Source organism: Ailuropoda melanoleuca, chromosome 1, assembly GCF_002007445.2.
Source record: "Ailuropoda melanoleuca isolate Jingjing chromosome 1, ASM200744v2, whole genome shotgun sequence".
NCBI classification, from domain to species: Eukaryota; Metazoa; Chordata; class Mammalia; order Carnivora; family Ursidae; genus Ailuropoda; species Ailuropoda melanoleuca.
The window spans coordinates 109,421,348-109,440,376 of record NC_048218.1 but is presented as its reverse complement, the minus strand read 5'-3'; the positions used below and the strand labels follow the sequence as shown (position 1 = coordinate 109,440,376).

The 19,029-nt window shown below is 51.4% G+C and overlaps 1 protein-coding gene across 4 annotated transcripts in view; it reads right to left on the bottom strand.

Annotated features, from left to right (window-relative positions):
• OGDH (oxoglutarate dehydrogenase) overlaps window positions 1-19,029 on the bottom strand; it is a 68,687-nt gene that overhangs the window by 28,917 nt on the left and 20,741 nt on the right. The window contains exons 3-5 of one of the 4 annotated variants that reach the window (XM_019804647.2): window positions 15,494-15,685; window positions 14,070-14,160; window positions 8,132-8,176 (exon numbers count right to left, since the gene is read on the bottom strand). In XM_019804647.2, coding sequence (XP_019660206.1) covers window positions 8,132-8,176; window positions 14,070-14,160; window positions 15,494-15,685 — 328 coding nt within the window. Of the gene's footprint in view, window positions 1-8,131; window positions 8,177-13,848; window positions 13,952-14,069; window positions 14,161-15,493; window positions 15,686-19,029 lie in introns of all 4 variants that reach the window. The other 3 variants (XM_019804646.2, XM_019804648.2, XM_002924029.4) reach the window with 3 other exon arrangements.

Genomic DNA, 19,029 nt, shown 5'->3' with positions numbered 1-19,029 from the left:
GTAAGTTCATCGGAAAGCGAATGAGAGGCAGTAAGGAGGGAATGCAAGCAGAGACCGAGGAACTGGTGGAGAAGAGCCCCGTGTCCTGTGTGAGGAGGTGACAGGAGCTGGGGCACTGAGGCAGGGGTGACGGCCGCGCCTTCTCCGAACCGCCCGTCTGCACCCGTCCTGCACAGGGTGCCCCCGCTGACACAGATCTACTGCCTAGTCACTAGCATTTCCCGCAGGACCCGCCACGCAAGACGCCTCCTCCTCGGACGCATAGTTCAAACGGACACAAACGCGAATGAAAGGCTCTTTCTTGAGTTTCCCGTCACGGTGACTGTCACGGGGAGAGGCTAGGAGGACTTTTGGGTGACACATAAGACTGGGCTCCCACCGGCTCTGAGAGCTCAGATGGGCGAGGCGGAGGCGCCACGTCACACCAAGGCCAGCATGCGTGACCCGGGATGCCCGGCTGCGCAAGGCCACACTCTGTCCTCGGGTCGGCCTAACTAAGCGTCGCCGGCACAGCAGGGCCGGGAGCGGGCAGAGAGAGGCACAGCTGTGTGTCTGAACGGCTGGGAGGTCTGAAAAGGCGCACATTTGCAGGCCTCACCCCAGCGCTGCCTCCCTGGTCACGTGGGGGCCGGGAATGCCCAGGTGTGCCCATCCAAGCTGCCGTGGGGACCACAGCCTTTATGCATTGAACACTCAGCACACATTTTTTAAGTCTTAAAAGCAAATTCTATGTTTTCCAAACCCTTCTGGCTTTCTTGGAACAAAAGCAACCCAGCCGGCTTTTTCATGTGGAGGCAGTGACAGCAGCGGCAGCTTGGGGAAACGCACGCACCCCTTTCCTGCTGCTCTTCTATCCAGAATGAGGACGGGGCACCGAACAGGTCTGGTGAGACTCCGGGCACTCACTGCCCCGCTCGTGGTATTTATGGAGGACAGCCAGAATTCTGTGGAGGGCATTTTCCTAGATGATGAGAAGAGGCGTGCACGCTCCGCTGGGAATGCGCTGATCCAGGGAACCTCAGCTTGGCAGGACCCAGCCTCGGCATGTGTGCAGCTCTTCGGCTCTGTCACCCTGTGCTGACCACTCCTGGGCTGTCCTGGTGAGCCTCCAAACGGCCAGCTCTGCTGCTATGTTCTTTAGTCACACGAGAAATTAAATCTTGGACACCTGCTTCCAGGAAGGCGGAGCAGACGTATTGTTATCTATTCCCCACTAACTGCAACTACAGAGCCCAGACATCATAGGTAAAATGAACATAAGACAATGCCAGAAGGTGGAGAAGAAGGCTGACCAGTCAGTGAGTCCCCTGGATTTCCTTCTGGGCTCCCATTTCCCAAACTTGGGGCAAAGAACAAGCAATCTGAGAACTCCTCCAGATGCAGACGAAAAAGCGCAAGGAAAGCTGGTCTACAGGGTCAGGAGGGGCAGCCGACTAGGGCAGAGACGTCGGATAATGACCACTCTATCCCACCCAAACACGCAGTACACACTGCAGCCCAGCCACACCCTGCAGGCTGCGAGGCACTCCAGTGTCCAGCCCCATCCTGGGGTTTCAGGGAGGGCCCAACAGGGACTCCAGACTTTGCTCCCTCCAGGAGGGGATGCACCAGCCTACTTCCCCATCCCAGCGTCAGCGGAGTCCATGGGGACCGTGGCCCCTCCCTGCCACGGCAGTGTTCAGACGGGCCCTGCTCTAATAGAGATCGGAGTATGATTCCAAGTCTGATGATACCCAAACATCCTGGTTTCAGTAAAAGAATCCCTCACAACAAGAACCAGGAATCCCTCAGACTGAATGGGGAAAGACAACCAACAGACAGACACCAGCTCACAGCAGCACGGACCCCTGGAACTGCCGCTTGGGGCTCTCCAAGAGCCGTCCTCAGACGACTTCAGTGAGCACTCAGAATGTGACAGGGACGGTGGGAAGCCAAGGATCTACAAAAAGTGAAGATGCAGAAAAGGACTGAACGGGGAAATCTGAAACTGCAGAATGTAATCACCTGAATTAAAGTCGGGCAGGTGGGCTCAAAGGCAGAAGTAGTGGTCAGAGGACCAGGGACCCTGAAGACAGAATAGAGATGAACCAATCCGAACAACAGAGAGAAATGAAGAAAGCCTCAGGACACGTAACATAAAACAAAAGCCTTCATGTTTGTGCCCACGAATCCCAGAGGGGGAGAAGGAAGATGAAAAAAGGGACCTGGAAAATAATGGCTGAAATGCCCCAAATACGGCCAGAGACTTCAACCCACAGATTGAAGAAGCAGCGTGAACCCATAGGAGAAACCCAAACACCACCACGCCAAAACACAGCATAATTACACTTCTCAAAATTAAGGATGAAGAAAAAATCCTGAAAGCAGCCAGAGTAAAAGGAGAGAAAAACCACTTGAAGGCAGAGGGTTTCTCATCTGGAATTGGGGGGGGGGCAGAACAGGGGTGCACACTTTTCCAGGGCTCCGTGTTCCAGGGATGACACCCTTTAGGAACGAAGGGGAAATGAGGCATTCTCAGTTGCAAGGAATAGAGAGAGCCTGTCACCTACAGGAATGGCTACAGAGAAAGGAAGTGACATCAGAAGGGATCTTAGACATTAGGAAGGAAGACGGAACACGGAATAAAAAGTACGGGGTAATAAAGTAGACTTCCCTTCTCCTCCTTCTTCTAACTTAGCGTTGATGGTCAAGGCCAAGCTTATGACACTGTCTGATGTGGTTCTAAACATGTAAAGAAAATATTTAAGACAATTTTATTTTATTTTATTTTTTAAGATTTTTATTTATTTATTTGACAGAGATAGAGACAGCCAGTGAGAGAGGGAACACAAGCAGGGGGAGTGGGAGAGGAAGAAGCAGGCTCACAGAAGAGGAGCCTGATGTGGGGCTCGATCCCATAACGCCGGGATCACGCCCTGAGCTGAAGGCAGACGCTTAACCGCTGTGCCACCCAGGCGCCCCAAAGACAATTTTATTTTAAATGAGGATGGTAAAGGGATATAGAGGGAGGTACAGTTTCTACACTTCATCTGAACTCATAAAACAATGACACCAGTAGATTGTGATAATCTGTATATATAATATCACACCTAGACAGCCACAAAAAAGGCTGAAAAAACAACTACTAAAAACACAAAGATATGACCAAAAATACAAATAAATATAAATAAAATTGAAATTCTAAAATATAGGCTTAAAAACTCATCTGAAGTCAGAAAAAAGAGGGCAGAGAAATGAAAAAGAGAACAAACAGAAAATAAAGAACAAGATGTTAGACTTATGCCCCAGCATATCAATAATTACGTTACACATAAATGATCGAAATATGCCAACTAGAAGACAGAGATTGGCAAAGTGGATTAAAAAAATAAAAAAGGACCCAACTATATGCTTGTCTACGAGAAACCCACTAATGACATTGACAGATTAAAAGTAAAAGGGCAGAAAAAGATATATCACGTAAACACAATCAAAAGCACAGGTGGCTCCATTATTATCAGATGAAGGAGACATCAGAGCAAAGAAAATTACTAGACACAGAGAGAGAACCATTACATGACAGGTCAATCCACCTAGAAGACAGAGGAATCCCAACCGTGCACACAGTGATGGAGCTACAAATAACGTGAACCAAAAACTAAGGACAGAAAGGAGAAACAGAGAGAGGCGCGTGGGTGACTCAGATGGTTAAGTGTCTGCCTTCGGCTCACGTCATGATCCCAGGATCAGGCCCCTCATTGGGCTCTCTGCTCAGTGGGGAGCCTGCTTCTTCCTTTCCTTCTGCCATTCCCTCCACTTGTGCTCTCTGGCTCTATCTCTCTGTCAAATAAATAAATAAAATCTTAAAAAAGAAAAAAAAGGAAAGGAGAAACAAGAAATCCACAGGTATAGTTGGAGACTTCAACTCTTCTCTCTCAATAATTCATCGAAGCAGTACATAGAAAATCGCCAAGGATATAGAAGGACTCAACAGCCACCAACCAACAGGATCTAATGGGCATTTACAGAACACTTCACCCAACAATAGCAGAATACGTGTTCTTCCCAAGTGCCCATGGAATATATGCCAAGAAAAACAATTTACTGGGCCATAAAAAGTCCTCAACAAATTTAGCAGAACTGAAATCATACAGAGTGCATTCTCTAACCACAATGGAATCAGACTAGAAATTAACAACAGAAAGATAAAAGGAAAATCTCCTAATTATTGGAAATGAAACAACACACTCCTAAATAATCCATGGATGACAGAGGAAGTATTAAAGGTATCAATATACTGAACTGAATGAAAATGAAAAGAAGACATATCAAAATTTGTGGGGCAGCTAAAGCAATTCCCAGAGGGAAATTTACAGCACTAAAGGCACACATTACAAAAGAGGAAACGTTTCAGGGTGCCTGAGTGGCTCAGTCAGTTAAGCATCTGACTCTTGAATTCAGCTCAGGTCTTGAGATCGGCTCTGCGTCAGGCTCCATGCTGAGGACGGAGTCCACCTGGAATTCTCCCTTGGCTCCTCCCCCTGTGCACTCTCTCTCTCTCCCCCTCTCTCCCTCTCTCTTTCTAAATAAATAAAATCTTAAAAAAAAAAAAAAGAGGGAAAAATCTCAAATCAGTAATCTAAGCTCCCACCACAAGAATCTAGAAAAGGAAGGGGAAAAACCAACAGAAAAGAGAAGTAAGGAAATAATAAAGATAAGAGGAGAAATCTATTTAAATCAGCTGAAACTGAAAACAGCAAAACAGAGAAAAGTCAATGAAACAAGGAGCTGGTTCTCTGAAAAGATCAGTAACACTGACAAACCTGTAACAAGACTAACAAAGGAAAAGGGGCACCAGGGTGCCTCAGTCAGTTAAGTGTCTGCCTTTGGCTGGGGTCATGATCCTGGGGTCCTGGGTTTGAGCCCTGCATCGAGCTCTCCGCTCAGCAGGGAGTCTTCTTCTCCCTCTCCCTCTCCCTCTGTGCATGCGTGCTCTCTCTCTCTCTCTCAAAAATAAAATCTTAAAAAAAAACAACAACAACACTAAAAAAGACACAAATTACCAATATCAGGAACAAAACAGGATAGCAATACAGACCCCACAGATATCAATAAGACACTAAGGGAATGCTATGAACAACTCTCTCTCTCTATATATACACTTGACAACTCGGATGAAACAAACCATTCCTAGAACAATACAAACTGCAACTACTCACCCAGTATGAAACAGATAATTTGCAATAGCTCTACAACTATTAAGGACATTAAATTCCCAAATAAAAAGCTTCTGAAAAAGAAATCTCCAAACCCACATGGTTTTGTTGGAGAATTCTACCAAATGCTTAAAGAAGAATTAACACCAGTTCTACATAATCTCTTTCAAAATAGAAAACAGAAAAGGAAAAAAACCAACAACAACTCATTTTATGAGGGTAGAACTAACTTGATACAAATAGCAAAGACGATTAAAAAAAAATTACAGAACAATATCCCTCATTAATATAGATGCAAGAAATATACAGTCGCAGCAATATTTAGAAAGAATTCAACACTACAACCAAGTGAAGTTTATTCCAGTGATACAAGGTTGGTTCAATATTTGAAAATCAATACGTGTAATCTGTCATACTATCAGGTTAAAGAAGAAAAATCGCCCAACTGTATCAATAGATGCAAAAAACTGTCACACTTCTTCCAAATAAAAACTAACAAAAGAAAGGAGTAGAAGGGAACTACTTCAACTTGATAAGGAACATCTACAAAAAATCTATAGCTAATATTATACTTGGTGATGAAAGACTGAGAGCTTTCCCCCTAAGATCAGAAAGATGTACATTCTCAGCACTCACACTCCACATAGTGCTAAAAGTTCTAGCCACGGCAATTAGGCATGGAAAGGAAATAAAAGGCACAAAGGTTAAAAAGGAAGAAATAACTGTTCCTTTTGTCAGATGACATGATTATCTACACAAAAAATCCTAGGGAAATTACCACACACACACACACACACACACACTAAGTCCTAGAATAAGTGAGCTCAGCAAGTCCACAGGATACAACATAAACACAAAAAACAACTGTATTTCTAGGTATTAGTAATAATATGTAGACACTAAAATTAAAAAGAAAAAGAATCTTGGGTATAAATCTAACAAAACATGTATAGGACTTGGACACTGAAAACTACAAAAAGCGGACAAAAGAAATCAACAAAGATCTAAAGAAATGGAGAGGCATACTATGTTCATCGACTGGGAAGCAATGGGGTATGTAAACCAATTCTCTTAAATGGATCTGTAGGTTTAGTACCATTGTTACCAAAATGTCAGCAAGTTGTTTTGTAAACACAGACAAGCCTTCTCTCAGATTCATCTGGAAAGAGAAAAGCCCTAGAACAGCCACAACAGTTCTGAAGCAGGAAAATAAAGCCCAGCAGCTACGGTAACCAAGAGAGTGATAGTGGTTGGGGAACCGCCACACGGACTAAAGGAAAAGATCGAGAATTCAGGAACAGATTGGCGCAAGTCAATTCAACTGATTTTTTATAAAAATGCAAAAGCAATTCAACAGAGGGAAGACAAACTTTCCACGTGTTGGGGCAACTGGACATCCACAGGCAAAAAACAAAAAAACCGTTGACCTAAACTTCAGGTTTTATACAGAAATAACTCAAAATAGATCGTAGATTTAAATGTAAAATGCGAAACTAGAGAACCATTAGAAAAATACATAGGAGGGGCACCTGGGTGGCTCAAGGTTAAGCGGCCAACTCTTGATTTTGGCTCAGGTCATGATCTCCAGGTTGTGAGATGGAGCCCAGCATCAGGCTATGCACTCAGTGTGGAGCCTGCTTAAGATTCTCTCTCTCCCTCTGCCTCTGCCCCTCTCCCCACTCACACTCCTTCTCTAAAATAAATACATCTTAAAATGCATAGGAGAAAATCTCTGGGTTCTTAGGTTTGGAAACAAAAGCACAATCCATAAAACGGAAAACTGTGACAAACTAGACTTCATCAGAATTTAAAATTTTGCCCGGCAAAAGAGCCCATTAGCCAAAGAATGGGAACAATGCAAAAGTCCTCCAAGTGAATAATGGAAGCAAGCGTGGGACACGAACGGCAAGGAGTTCTACTCAGCAAGAAGGGGCAAACCAGTGTTACAAAGCCACCTGGCTCGAATTCCAGAAAAATCAGGTTGATTGAAAATGGCCAATTCCAAGATGTTACATACTATGATTCCATTTGCATAACATTCTTGCATGGACGAATTATAGAAGTGGAGCCCAGGATAGTGGCTGCCAGGGGTTAAATGGGAACAGGATGGAGGGGAAGCAGGTGTGGCTAAGGAAGGCTGCAGGAAGGACCCCCGGGGGGTGAATGTGGCCTGGCCAGCACCCTGGTGGGATGTACTATGGTTTACAAGACATTACCACCATGGGCTGCGAGGCATGAGGATCCCTGTGAATTCTTACAACTGCGTATGAATCAATAATGGTCACAAAACAAAAAATGTAATCAAAACTGAGGTGTCACAGCTATGATAAGATGGTGGGAAAAGAGAACATCTCAGGGCCACCTGGCATGGAAGGAAGACTAGCCACTGGGAGAGTGACAACAGGCAGATGGCCCCCAGCACCTCACTCTGGATTCTTCAAAGGTGCTTTGCCCAGAACCACGGGTCACTGAGGATTCCTTACTTCATGAAGTAAGTCTTTATGAATACTTCAGTTGTCCTTCAAACATGGGAAGATCAACAGAGAAATCTCGTCCCAAATAACCCAGGAAGCAGAATTTGAAAGAATCCAGAGCCCAGTCGAAGGCACAGTGCAGAAGGTGGAGGAAAGGGTGTGCCAACATGCAGAATGCCGTGTGGCCTCCGCCCCCCGCCGGCTTGGCAGGAGCTCCAAGCAGCCTGCACTAGAGACAAGCTCAGCGAAGCAGCGGCGAGACACACGGGAGATGAGAATGGACGGAAACAGAAATGACACAGAAGTGGCTCTCCCTGCTGGGTGACAGCTGAATGACGGGACAACACACTTCAGTACAATTAACAGTCAACTTTCCCCAAATTGCATGCTGGGAAAAGTTGCACACCCTGTTCAAATGAGGTCCTCAGCTCCAGAAAGGTGAAAGGCACGTTATTTTCCTACCTCCTACTGTTAGCATTCGGAGTCGTTCCTTGAACACTGCAAGGTCTGAGAGGCAGAGTGAGGTGGCGTGGGTGAGCGCAGAAGGAAAAAGACAGCGAGAGTTAGTTAAAGACCCAGACATCCCAACCCTGCACCGTCACCGCAGTCACGGGGGGGGGCACAGACACTGCCACACAGACAGACACCAAAGGGGAATAGGGTGGGGCTGGGGGGGCCGACAGCTACTGGGGTACACGTGGGAACTGCTCAGAAACAGCTGGAATGAGGTGAGCCTAAAGGAGGGAAAGGTCACTTCCTGACGCGGGAAAGACCTCCTCGCTTCCCCGTCCTGAAGAAGGGGCTGACACAGAGCTCTCCTGGGAAATGGAACCCACCCCACCTAGCCCACTTCAGGGTGACAAAACCAGGGAACAGAAAATGAAAAGGCCTATTTCTAGCAGACCGTCCTCACAAATGGAGCAGCAGGTAATGGACTAGACCGTAAACCTCCAGATTCTGATGGGTTCTAAAAGACAGAGGTGGGGCCTCAGTCCCCCCTCAGCAACAAGGCAGAACTGGGAGGGAGCTCTGCTGCACAGAACTGCCCGAGCGATGCCCACGGTCCTCCTACGGCAAGCTTTTCAGGGCCCTGTACCATTCCTGGATGCTTTCTGGGCTGCTGGTGAAAGCCAAGTGTTCATCTGGACACACAAAGCACTTCCTTCTCCTGACCCCGGTCCCCTGGGAGCATGAGCCTGAGCCGGGTGGCTGGGGTCAGGGAGGGTCGTGGTGGCAGGGCGCGCAAGGGCTGGCGGCTGAGTGGGGGCGTGCTCACGGTCAGTCAGCGCAGCTGCTCCCTGCCCCGGGAGTGCAGAGGAAGCCCAGCGGACGCTGCCTTGGAGGTGGAGAGCAAAAACTCGGAGTCAGAGGAGGCAGGGCCCACTGCTCTGGGTGGGTAAGCCCGCCTCCTGGCCCGTGGAGAGAGCAGTACCCAGTAAAGACCACAGAGCCGGTGGCTCTTAAGACAGCAGATCATCTAAGTTCTGCAAAGAATTGTGGACACTCTGCTTAAGGGCAAGAAGGAAGATCTTCCTTTTTCTCCTTCAAGCCTCAGAATTGAGACAGAAGACCCCGCCCCACCCCAACAGAGAACCGCAAGCGAGCCATCAGAAACTCCACAGGCAACACATGGAATGTCTTAAAATATTGACATCTGTTCACCCTGCGTACTGGTGGAGGCTTTCATTCTTATCTGTACTTTCTGGTTGGATTTAACAGAAGACAGGAACAGCCGGTGTGGTGGCTTTCCCTGCAGAGAGCACACGGGGGTCCCTGCAATCTGTACGTTACTCCTTGATGCGCACACGACGCTGCTGGAGAAACAGAGCGGCCGGGAGTCGGCCACGGTGCCCCCCCGGCCTGCCTGCGCATCTGGGAGGACATCTCTGCACGGCACGACCCCTGGGAGCTTGGCTCGGCGCGAGCCTGACCCCCAGCACACGGCAACCCGCAGATGTCAAGTAAACTGCTCTGTGTTGCTCCGAAATTAGGAAAGCTGACAAGATCACCCCTAGTTTTAGTTATTCTCCCCAGACGTCAAGGGAGCAAAAGTGGCCGTGGTGGACACGGAGTGCTCTGGAAGGTCAGCAGGACGGCAGCGAGACTCCAGCCCCGGCCACGCCAGAAGGAGCTAACCCACTGATGTGGTCAAAGTGTTGCCCGGATTTCGGACTTCTGAATTGGCTTTTTAACTAGAGGCACCCTTTGTTATACCGCACTTCACAGATACTGAGTTTTGTGTGTTTTTTTTTTCACGAATTTTAGGAATTTACAACTTTGTGGCAGCCCTGTATCCAGCACACCCACCGGCCCCATTTCCCCAACAGGATTTGCTCACTTCCTGTCTCTGTGTCGCGTTTTGGTAATTCTCTCAATATTCCAAACTTTTCACTCTTATCCTACCTGCCAGGGTGCTGCGATGTGATGACTTCCTGAGAGCTCAGAGGACAGTTAGCATGAAGGTGTGCACGCCGTCTTTACTCAGACACAGTGCTGCTACCTCACGCTTGCTCGGAGACGGTGCAAACCCCCCTCTTGGGTGCACCGGGAAACCAAAGAGCTCCCGGGGCTCGCTTTATGGCCGCGCTGGCTCTCCTGAACTGGTCTGGAGCTGAGCCTCCAGGACCCCAGCTCAAGCTCATTTCTCGGGACAGGCAGTGTGCAAACACTGATGGCAAACAGGAGAGGCATCATGGTTTCCTCCCTGTGATCTACAGAATTTGTTTCAAGTTCCCCATAATTATGTTTAAATCTCACGGCACAGTAAACGTCCATCACCCCTGTCGCCGTGAGCAACCACAGTGCCCATCTACACAGAACCGCAGGAGCGGGCACTTCAAAGCTGGGGTCTAACTTACGCACCGCATGTGAAAGCAAGACATGGAAGGCAGGTCAGTGGGACCTTTCTGCACGTCCCAGACCAGTCGAGAGTGGTTCAGCTCCCTCCCCACCTTATGAAGTTTAGCCTTATGAAGCAAATACTGCACGCCTGTACGGGACATGGGTGTAATTACATCCACATTGTTTGTAGTGAAGACGGCGATGACCCTGACCCCACAGGACTCTCTTGTCTGGCCCTTTACATCGAAAGCCACAGCCTGACCCTAATTTAGGGCCAAGCAGAAAGGCCTCACTAGGAAACCCTATCCTGTCCGGATCCTCTGAGGAATTGAAGATGGAACACGTGCCTGGGCATCTCATGTCAGTGCCCCCCACCCTCCTCCACGGGCGTGGGGGTCGACGGGAAAACCGGGTACAGATGAGGATATGTTTCTGGAGCCCACCTAGAACCCGGCTCCTGACAAAACACACCTTGGTAAAGGTGCCCCGTTGCTAGTAATCATCCACCTGATTATGGACTAGTTGAGAAATGATGCTAATATTAATTTAAATTTACAATCTTAATTATAATCATCACCTCTCAACAATGTTTCTGCTGCACTGGTGGTAGGCAGTATGCTCCGTGTGTGCGTCACATCTGGTAACCCCCTCATCCTGGCCACCCATGAGCCCTGCATACCCACTGCATCTGCCGTGACAGGACAGAGCCTGCCCGTGAATTCTCTCTCCACCCGTCACTTCGGGGGCCAGGGGAATGCGTGTGACGTCAGGATAGGAAACTTAGGCCATCAATTCCCAACCTTCCCAAACCAGTCAAAGGTCAAAAGCTTAATGGAAACTATTTCACACAATCTACTTTATTTAAAAAATGGGGAGTGGACATAGCCCCGCCGGCACTGCAGACCAGCATCATTGGCCCTTGCAGACAGCCTGCCGCCTGCGCCCTCGGCTCACGCCTGCCCACTGCTGCCCCTCCACCTGCCTGCTTACCCAGCAGCGCAATGCACTCTCAGATGTGTGGGGAGCGAGCATCTCCCAAGCCTGGGTTCCCCACAAGAGGATGGAGAAACTGTCTGCATCCACAGGGAGAAGGGGAGGTCAGCCCAGAGGAGGCACAAGAGGGACCCCGGCTCCACGGGGAACACGTAGGCCACTCTGCTCTGGCCCCAGCTCCAGGGCTCCCCGACCATGACCAACCCTGGTGTGGCCCCGGACTGCTTGCTCCATCCCTCGGTTTCTGAATTTACCTCCTTACCAGAGGGCCTGGCAGCAACCTAGCTCGAAAGACTGTTAACAATTGCACTAGTTCACGGCTTCGTGGAGCTTAGGAAGCTCCAGGCACTGTTCTACGGAGCTTATTCAATTCTCAAACAGCCTAATGGATGAGGAGGTGTAGACACAACTGCTCCTGGCCGAGCCAGGGGTCCCACGCAGGGAGCTGCCTCTGAGGCCAGGCCCGTGGCCCAGAGGAGGTGAGGAGCATGGAAGCACCCAGAAGTGTCCAGGTCCACGAGCAGTGGTCGGGGTGGACCAGCTGTTTTCCTGAAGACATGCACGCACCAAAGGCGACACAATTCAAACTAACTTTCCTGCAGATTCACTATTTCCATTTTTTGCACCTAAAGAACGAACTTATCACAACTATTTCAAATTCTCAGGATGAAAATGCACTTCCCTCTGCAAAGCGGGGACTGCTCCCTGACTTGCTCCTGGTGGTTCTGAAGGGCTCCTGGCCAGGAGAGGCAGCATCTCTTCCTCCAAAGAGCCCAGAGGGCTCCAGGGCCACATCTGTGTGGCTCTCCTGGTGTATCACAAATGCTCGGGGACACTCCTCTGGGAGGGAATATAGGGTGAGGTCATGGTAGCCGGGAGCGAACTGGGAAGAATGACAGGCCCCTACCCCTGCCTCTGCCCTCGACTGGCACAGGGACAGAGACACTGGAGCGTCACCAGGCATCCCATCCTGCATGGACCAGCTGGTCTGGGAGTGTTGGGGGATCTCTAAGCACTGTCCTGCCCTGACCAGTCTCACGTGGGACAGAGCAGAGCTTCACCCCCCCGACCCCGCCAAGTTCGAATGAGAGCTGAGAACCACCAAAAACCATCCATTTTAATACCAAGAAACTGGCGACCATGAATGCACCACTGGGGTGATGCAGTTTGGGGTGGGAGAGGACGACCCCTACATCCTGTGCCCCCTTCTTGTTGGAATGCCTCACGATGTCCAGGCCCTCACCCCTCTCTGGAGAGAAGCCCCAGGCCTTCAACACCTGGAGGGGCCACCGAGGGGCTTCAGGACAGGCGAGCACAGGTTGATGGGGCCAGGGTGTTCCCAGGGCTGAGTGGGGAGGGGGAAGAAAAGGGAAGAAGCCCCTGGACCCCCCAGTAGTGTCTCTCCAGTGAAGACGGCGGTGACAGACTGCTAGCTAACATGGACCCTGGAGCCAATGCTCTCTGGAACCTCGCCTTACCTGGCTCGAGCCTGACCACCCACATCAGAGCCCAGCGATGCCTAAGGGGTGCTGCGGTATCACAGAGTGTTAGAGACCATCGCTCAGGGAGGTGAGTTCCGTCCCCACCCAGAGAGCAGCATTAGACAGGTAGGCAATCGTGAGTTTTATTAGCATGCACAGTGTGTCTGGTGGACACCTGGCCATTTCCGGGTCAGTCATCTCAGCACAGGTTAGCGGCACGGGGACCGAGAGCAGATTAACTTGAGAAAGCAGCTGCAGGGTGAGCCCAGCCACGCCCCTGTGTGTGCTTCACAGCGGCAGAAGAGGTAGTGGGGACTCGTGACAGTGACTGCCCGAGCGCCACGCACCTCCCCGTGTGCCGGGATGCCTTCCAAAGTTTCCTTCCTCAGTGTGATCACCAGCATTTAGGAATCAACACTCAGTGCACAGTGTGCTCTGGAACTCGCCCGTTAAAGGCAGGCTGTCCCAAGCGCCAAAGAGCACAGCGCGCGACAACGGTCCCAAGCGAGGCCGTGTCGGGTGGAGGCCGTGCCGCACCGGGATTTGCAACCCAAGCCAGCAGAGCCGACCTCTGGAATGTCATGTGACCCGCCTGTCTGGGAGGTCATCTTTTCCTCGGTGCCACAAACCTTGTCTGACCCAAATTTTACTCTCCAATTTGGAGACTTAGACAATTGAGCTCATAGATAGCGTCTGGCTAAGAAGCTGGGATAAAAGTAACTTGCCCCAAACACACTAAATTTCAAGTGATCAAAACGAAGGAAACTTAAGAGCCTCTCCCTTCCGTCTGAGGATGTCCTGGCCGTCACAGCTGTGACGCAGAGCAGCTAAGCAGCGCAGCGCTGGCCGCTCCCAGACCCTCACCAAGTTTGTCTGTGGAGGAGATAATGTCAGCGGGCACGGACGAGTCCAGATCGGCGTCCAAAATCCCCAGGGGGTCCAGCTGCGCTACATGGTGCCCTCGTATCTACGGACGGGCCAGCGAGGGAGGGGGACACACACAAAAGGACAGGAGAAAAAAAAGAGGGAAGGGGTAAAAAAAAGTAAAATTACATTAAAATTAGCGTTTACAGATTAATTCTCACCCACGTTTGAAGAAACAGTTACCGGAGCATCATCAAAATTTACACAACTAATTCCGAGAGGATCAAGTTTTGCAATGTGGTGACCCCTGACCTGGAAGCAATAACACAAGCAGTCATTAAGCAGGACCCGCGGGCTGTGGGGGGGAAAAGTTACACTTGGTCAAACCTGAACCCAAAGTAACAAAATTATTAAAAAAAAAAAAAAAAAGCCTTCGAATATTTATCGTGAAAGCGCTCTTGTGCTTGTAAAAGAGAGAAACTCAGGTCACAGTAAACTTGGCAGTTCTGGGGATCCTTGCCGTTTCCTTGGATAAACGAAGCGGGACACGCTGGGGGGTTAATGCCCGTGTGGGGCCGTGCCGCTCAGCATGTCAGTGCCCCCAAGGAGGGGAGTGCAGGTGCTGGCTTGGGGAGCGCAGGCCCTGCCGAGGGGGCGCAGGGGCTTCGGCATCTGATCTGAACTGCCTAAGAAGCAAAAGGAGGAAGAAAATTCCTCCCAACTTCAAGTCTTGGCTATTTGACCCACGACTGTTGGCTAGCAGCTTGAGAAGGGGTGGTTGCGGAGGGGAACCTGGGACTGTGTGATGTTACGAGGCTGCAGGAGGCAGGCAACGGTCAGAAGCCATCAGATGCACCTCCTTCCTCCAGATGTGCCCACGGAACAACACTCCAGAGCACACGGCCATGCCGGCCACATGGCTCGGAGCATCTGTCCACTCGCCAGGACCCATTGCCCTGCCCCAACCCGTGGCGTCTCTTGGAAATATGCCCAGGAGAGATGAGACCTCCGTGTGATCCACGGAAGAGGTGGTGGCAGGGGAGCCCAGGGATCCCAGAAGGGACACCCCACCCCCAGGCCTGATTTCTCCTCTTAATCTCAGAGCTACTCTCAGGTGTTTGGGTCTGAATTCTGGACTCTTCCCTGCCACGTGGAGAAAGTTCAGAGGAGCCCCACGTGTCCTGCCTAGCAGCCTCTGACAGTGTGGACCGCTAACTGGGAGGCTCCTGGAGACTGCCCTGCCCCTCACCCGCCTCTCACGCACCGGGGGCTCTGCTTCTGTCTCAAACTCTACGGGTTCATTTCCTCTTGTCGTACATGGGTGCTGGCGAATGAGACGGGGGGCGCACCCCTTCCGGTCACTGCTCCCTCCAGGTGATCAGCAGCCCCCTCGACACCCCAGCAAGGACTGTTTTTCCCTGCCCATGAGTTTTTCTTGTCAACTTATGGAAAGAAACAGGAGCTATTTATAGGGCAGGTGCTCCAGGCAGCAAGGATGTGCTCAAGCAGGGTCAGACTGGGTCAGACCCGGCTCCTTTGCTTCTGGCATATTTTGTTTTTGCCTCCCCAGGCTCCTGGTTACATGACACATCACTTGGGGGCCCTTTGTCATTGATGTGCTGCCGGCCGGCAGGTGCGGCCTTACCTGGTAGGCTCTGATGAGAGACTGCACTGCCAAGTGGTCCTCCACCAGCTTGTCCACGTTGGGCTGTGCGGCCACCAGGGGCTGTGCTCGTGCCATGGCAGACAGGGAGCCCGGGCTCAGGGGGAGCGGGCTCTGGTAGGCGGTGCCTGGCGGCGCTCCGGCATTGGTGTTTCGGAAAAAAATGTCCCACGACTAAAGACAAAGAAGGAACTCGCATTACCCCATGGCTCACCCAGAACGTAGGACTCATTTTTAGCAGTGTTCTTGGCAGGCAAGTCACGTCCCGGTTATATTCGCCCACCAGCAGGCTGGTTCGGCTGACTTGCTCCTACGCTGGACAGCCCAATTCCACCCCTGAAAGGTGGGGCCCTGCTTCCATTACTCCCTCGGGATGCCCTCTCTTACCCCCACCCCTAAGACGCAGATGACATGAGGCTGCCCTTCCATCAAAACCCCGAAGGCCCAAGGTCATGCAGCTCTGCTGCACTCCAGTGGCATGCCTACCGCTTCCATGGTGGGAGGCCCAGGAGGCAGGTGAACAGAGGCCTTCCCACCCCATCTGGCCCCAGCCCAGTCATCTGGAAGACCAGAGCTCCTGGCCCTTGTCTGTAGGTCTGCAGCTGCCCCAACGGTACCATCTGAGGGGGACCGAGCATTCCAAGTATCTCTCTAGATCCAGAGGCTAGGCATAGTCTTGGGGGGGTCTGGGCTGGCCTTGCTCATGCTTGTGTTCCCAGGAGCAAGATGGAATCCGGGCCTCTGTAAGGGGCCCAAGGCTCATATCTGCAAGCCTGCCGTGCTCCCTCACTGACCGCTGGAGAAACAGCCTTGTCCATAATTCAGGAGGGCCACTAAAGAGCCATGGCAGGTGCATGCTCAGAGACAGAATATGGGATCTCAGCTCTGACATGTGGAGAACCTCACTGGCATTACCGCTGCTCCCTATTTCCCCTGTGCTAACATGAATGATCTTGTTTCCTTCTGTCCTTCTGTTCTCAGTATTCCGTGCTTGGAAGGTTCAATTTACAATTTACGGAGATACCGTGAACTTTAATAGTTTATCATCTCATGCAAAGATGTGAGGTTTCAAAAAAAATACTGCTGAGCTCATAGAGAGGAAGGCTTAATAGCATTCCTCTGCAAAGGAGAACACTATTGAAAACCAGCAGGTTCAGATAGACAAAAATGTTTGTTGTCTTTCCTCGCTGTCTGAGGTTCTTCCGTCAGTAAGCTGATTTAGATTCAGGACAAACATCGCTGGACTTTTGCGTTCGCCATCGCAGGAAGAACTACCGGGATGCCATCCAGAGGAGCTCGGCCAGGACTCAGTGGGCATCACACGGGTGGTCCGTATGCGGACTGACGCCATGGTGTCGGTCCTCACAGTCTTCTGGCTTTCTCAGGCAGGCGCCATTCAGGGCTGTTCGGGGCCCCTGAGCGACTGGTCACAAGCTCGTCACCGGCAAAGGCCTGGAGCTCTGCCTCACATGGGGCAGTCTGGCTTCTCCTTACAACTGCTTTGGAGGGAGCTTTGCAGAACGTTTAAATCATTCTACGATAAGAATGCATTTCTTTTGTATTCAGAAAAGGTAATTTTTAAAAATCACGTTAGCAGGATGATCGTCCAACACTGAGTTGTACACTTCACATGATTTTGCGTCTCAATAACAATTTTAAAACGTTTTAGCTCATTAGTCCAGGTTTTACTGTTTTTACCTCTCTGGTTAATTTTCAGTGTGACAGCTGACGGTAGACGGGATGCGGGGCTCTCTCCTGGCACCTGCCTTAACGCCGATGAAAAGCCCCTTGTGCCACAAAACTGGACAGTGGGGGCACCCTCTGCAATCCAGGACTCGGGGGCCCAGGGCCATCTCCTCACCCCTCCCGTCAAACTAGTGCCACCAACACTCTGGCATTCCTCTGACACCGGTGAAAGGCAGTGTGTCCACAAGGGAAGGCAGCTGCCCTTGTCTCTGGGGGGAAAGAGAGGCCACCTGGGTGTCGACTCCTAAGGGAAGGTAAGGCTGCCTCCCTGCTCCCACCTGGTTCACTATAAGGACACAAACAGCTAACACACTGGACACCGCCCCCCCCACATACTTCTGACTTTGTGGAGCCTTGCCAGAATGTCTGAGTGAGCCCCTGCATCTGGGGAGTGGCTCTGGCCCTGGGCTCTCCCAGGCCTCTGTCCAGGCCTCCAGTGACCGAGGACTTGGCCCAGAAGGAGCCCCTCTGAGGCGGCAGCGAGGCAAAAGGCAAGAGTACGCCACCCTGAGTGCCAGGACAGCCACGCCACGGGATGGCCACAGGGACATGGGTCAGCAGGCAGCCCTCACATAAACAGCATCGCTCACCAGCCCACCCTGCCAAGGAAACGCAGAAATGAAAGGCCTCTCCCGCGGACGCAGAGGGCACAGCCAGGAGACAAAAGCTGCAGGGGCCCTGTCCAGGCCAGCCTGTGAAGGGGGGGCAGGGTGTCGATCACCACCATCGGGCCTCCTCCCTCTGACCTTCTTTTGTGCTCGGAATAAAACTCCAGGTGATTTCTAATTGGCTGAGGACAAATGCACAGCCGCAAGCCCTGCTGGTGCTGGAGGCACTCAGAAGAAACTGGTTCACACCAGTCCTGCAGACAGGGGGTTCAGCAGGACCAGGGCAGCAATGCAGCGCCCGCCTCCCCCTGTCGCTCACCCCTACACCCGGTGGGGCTGGGCACCCGCGCTCCGGTGAGCCGCCCCCACAGCAGCAGCGAGCCCCCTTCCACCGAGACGAGGGAGGCTTTCATGCGCGGACCTCTGCAAGCGGAGTCCGGTGACTTGCACGCCCAGTGCCCTGCAACTTAAAACGGGCACGTTTCAATGTCAGTCAGACCTCACAAAAGCTGACCGAAAAAAAAGTCTCTGCAAGCGGAGGTCATGTTTTGGCTGCAGGCCTCAGTACCCCATCCAATAGTTTCCGCTCCCCAAGCAGCCTCTCTTTCTCTCATCCCTGGACCCTGAATACTGGGCCTTGTCCCCTCCCGGAGAGGGCTTCCTGTCTGAGGAGCACAGCCCTTGCTGGTACACACCCTGGCAGGAGGTTTTATAGAACTGTGTGCTCACCGGCTGCCACACTCTGTGAAGAGGTGACCGCGAGGCTGCAGCGGCCGGTCGGGGGGCCCCTCCCCTCTGTGAGGAGGAAGCTTCCAGAAGAGGATGCCTGCCCCTGCCCATCTGCTCAAGCCTGGCGGTGTGAGGCTGTCATGCCATTGAGGCAAGTGGCCCTAGGCTTCTTACTGAGTGAGAAAAACCCTGCGTGTGTGCGCACACATGCGCCACATTCACGTTCCTCTCGGAGCCAAACTCCTCCTCTTGTCTGGACACCCCAGCCCTATGGTGTGGTGACCTGTGCCTCCAGCAGTAACTGTGGCAACAAAGCAGAAGTGAAAGGGAGGAAGCCCAGGGACCGGTGAGGGTGGGGGTGATTTCATAGCACGGACTCTAACAGCGCCTCTGGAGAAGTCTCTGGAACACCCACAACCAACAAGGCACAGCGGA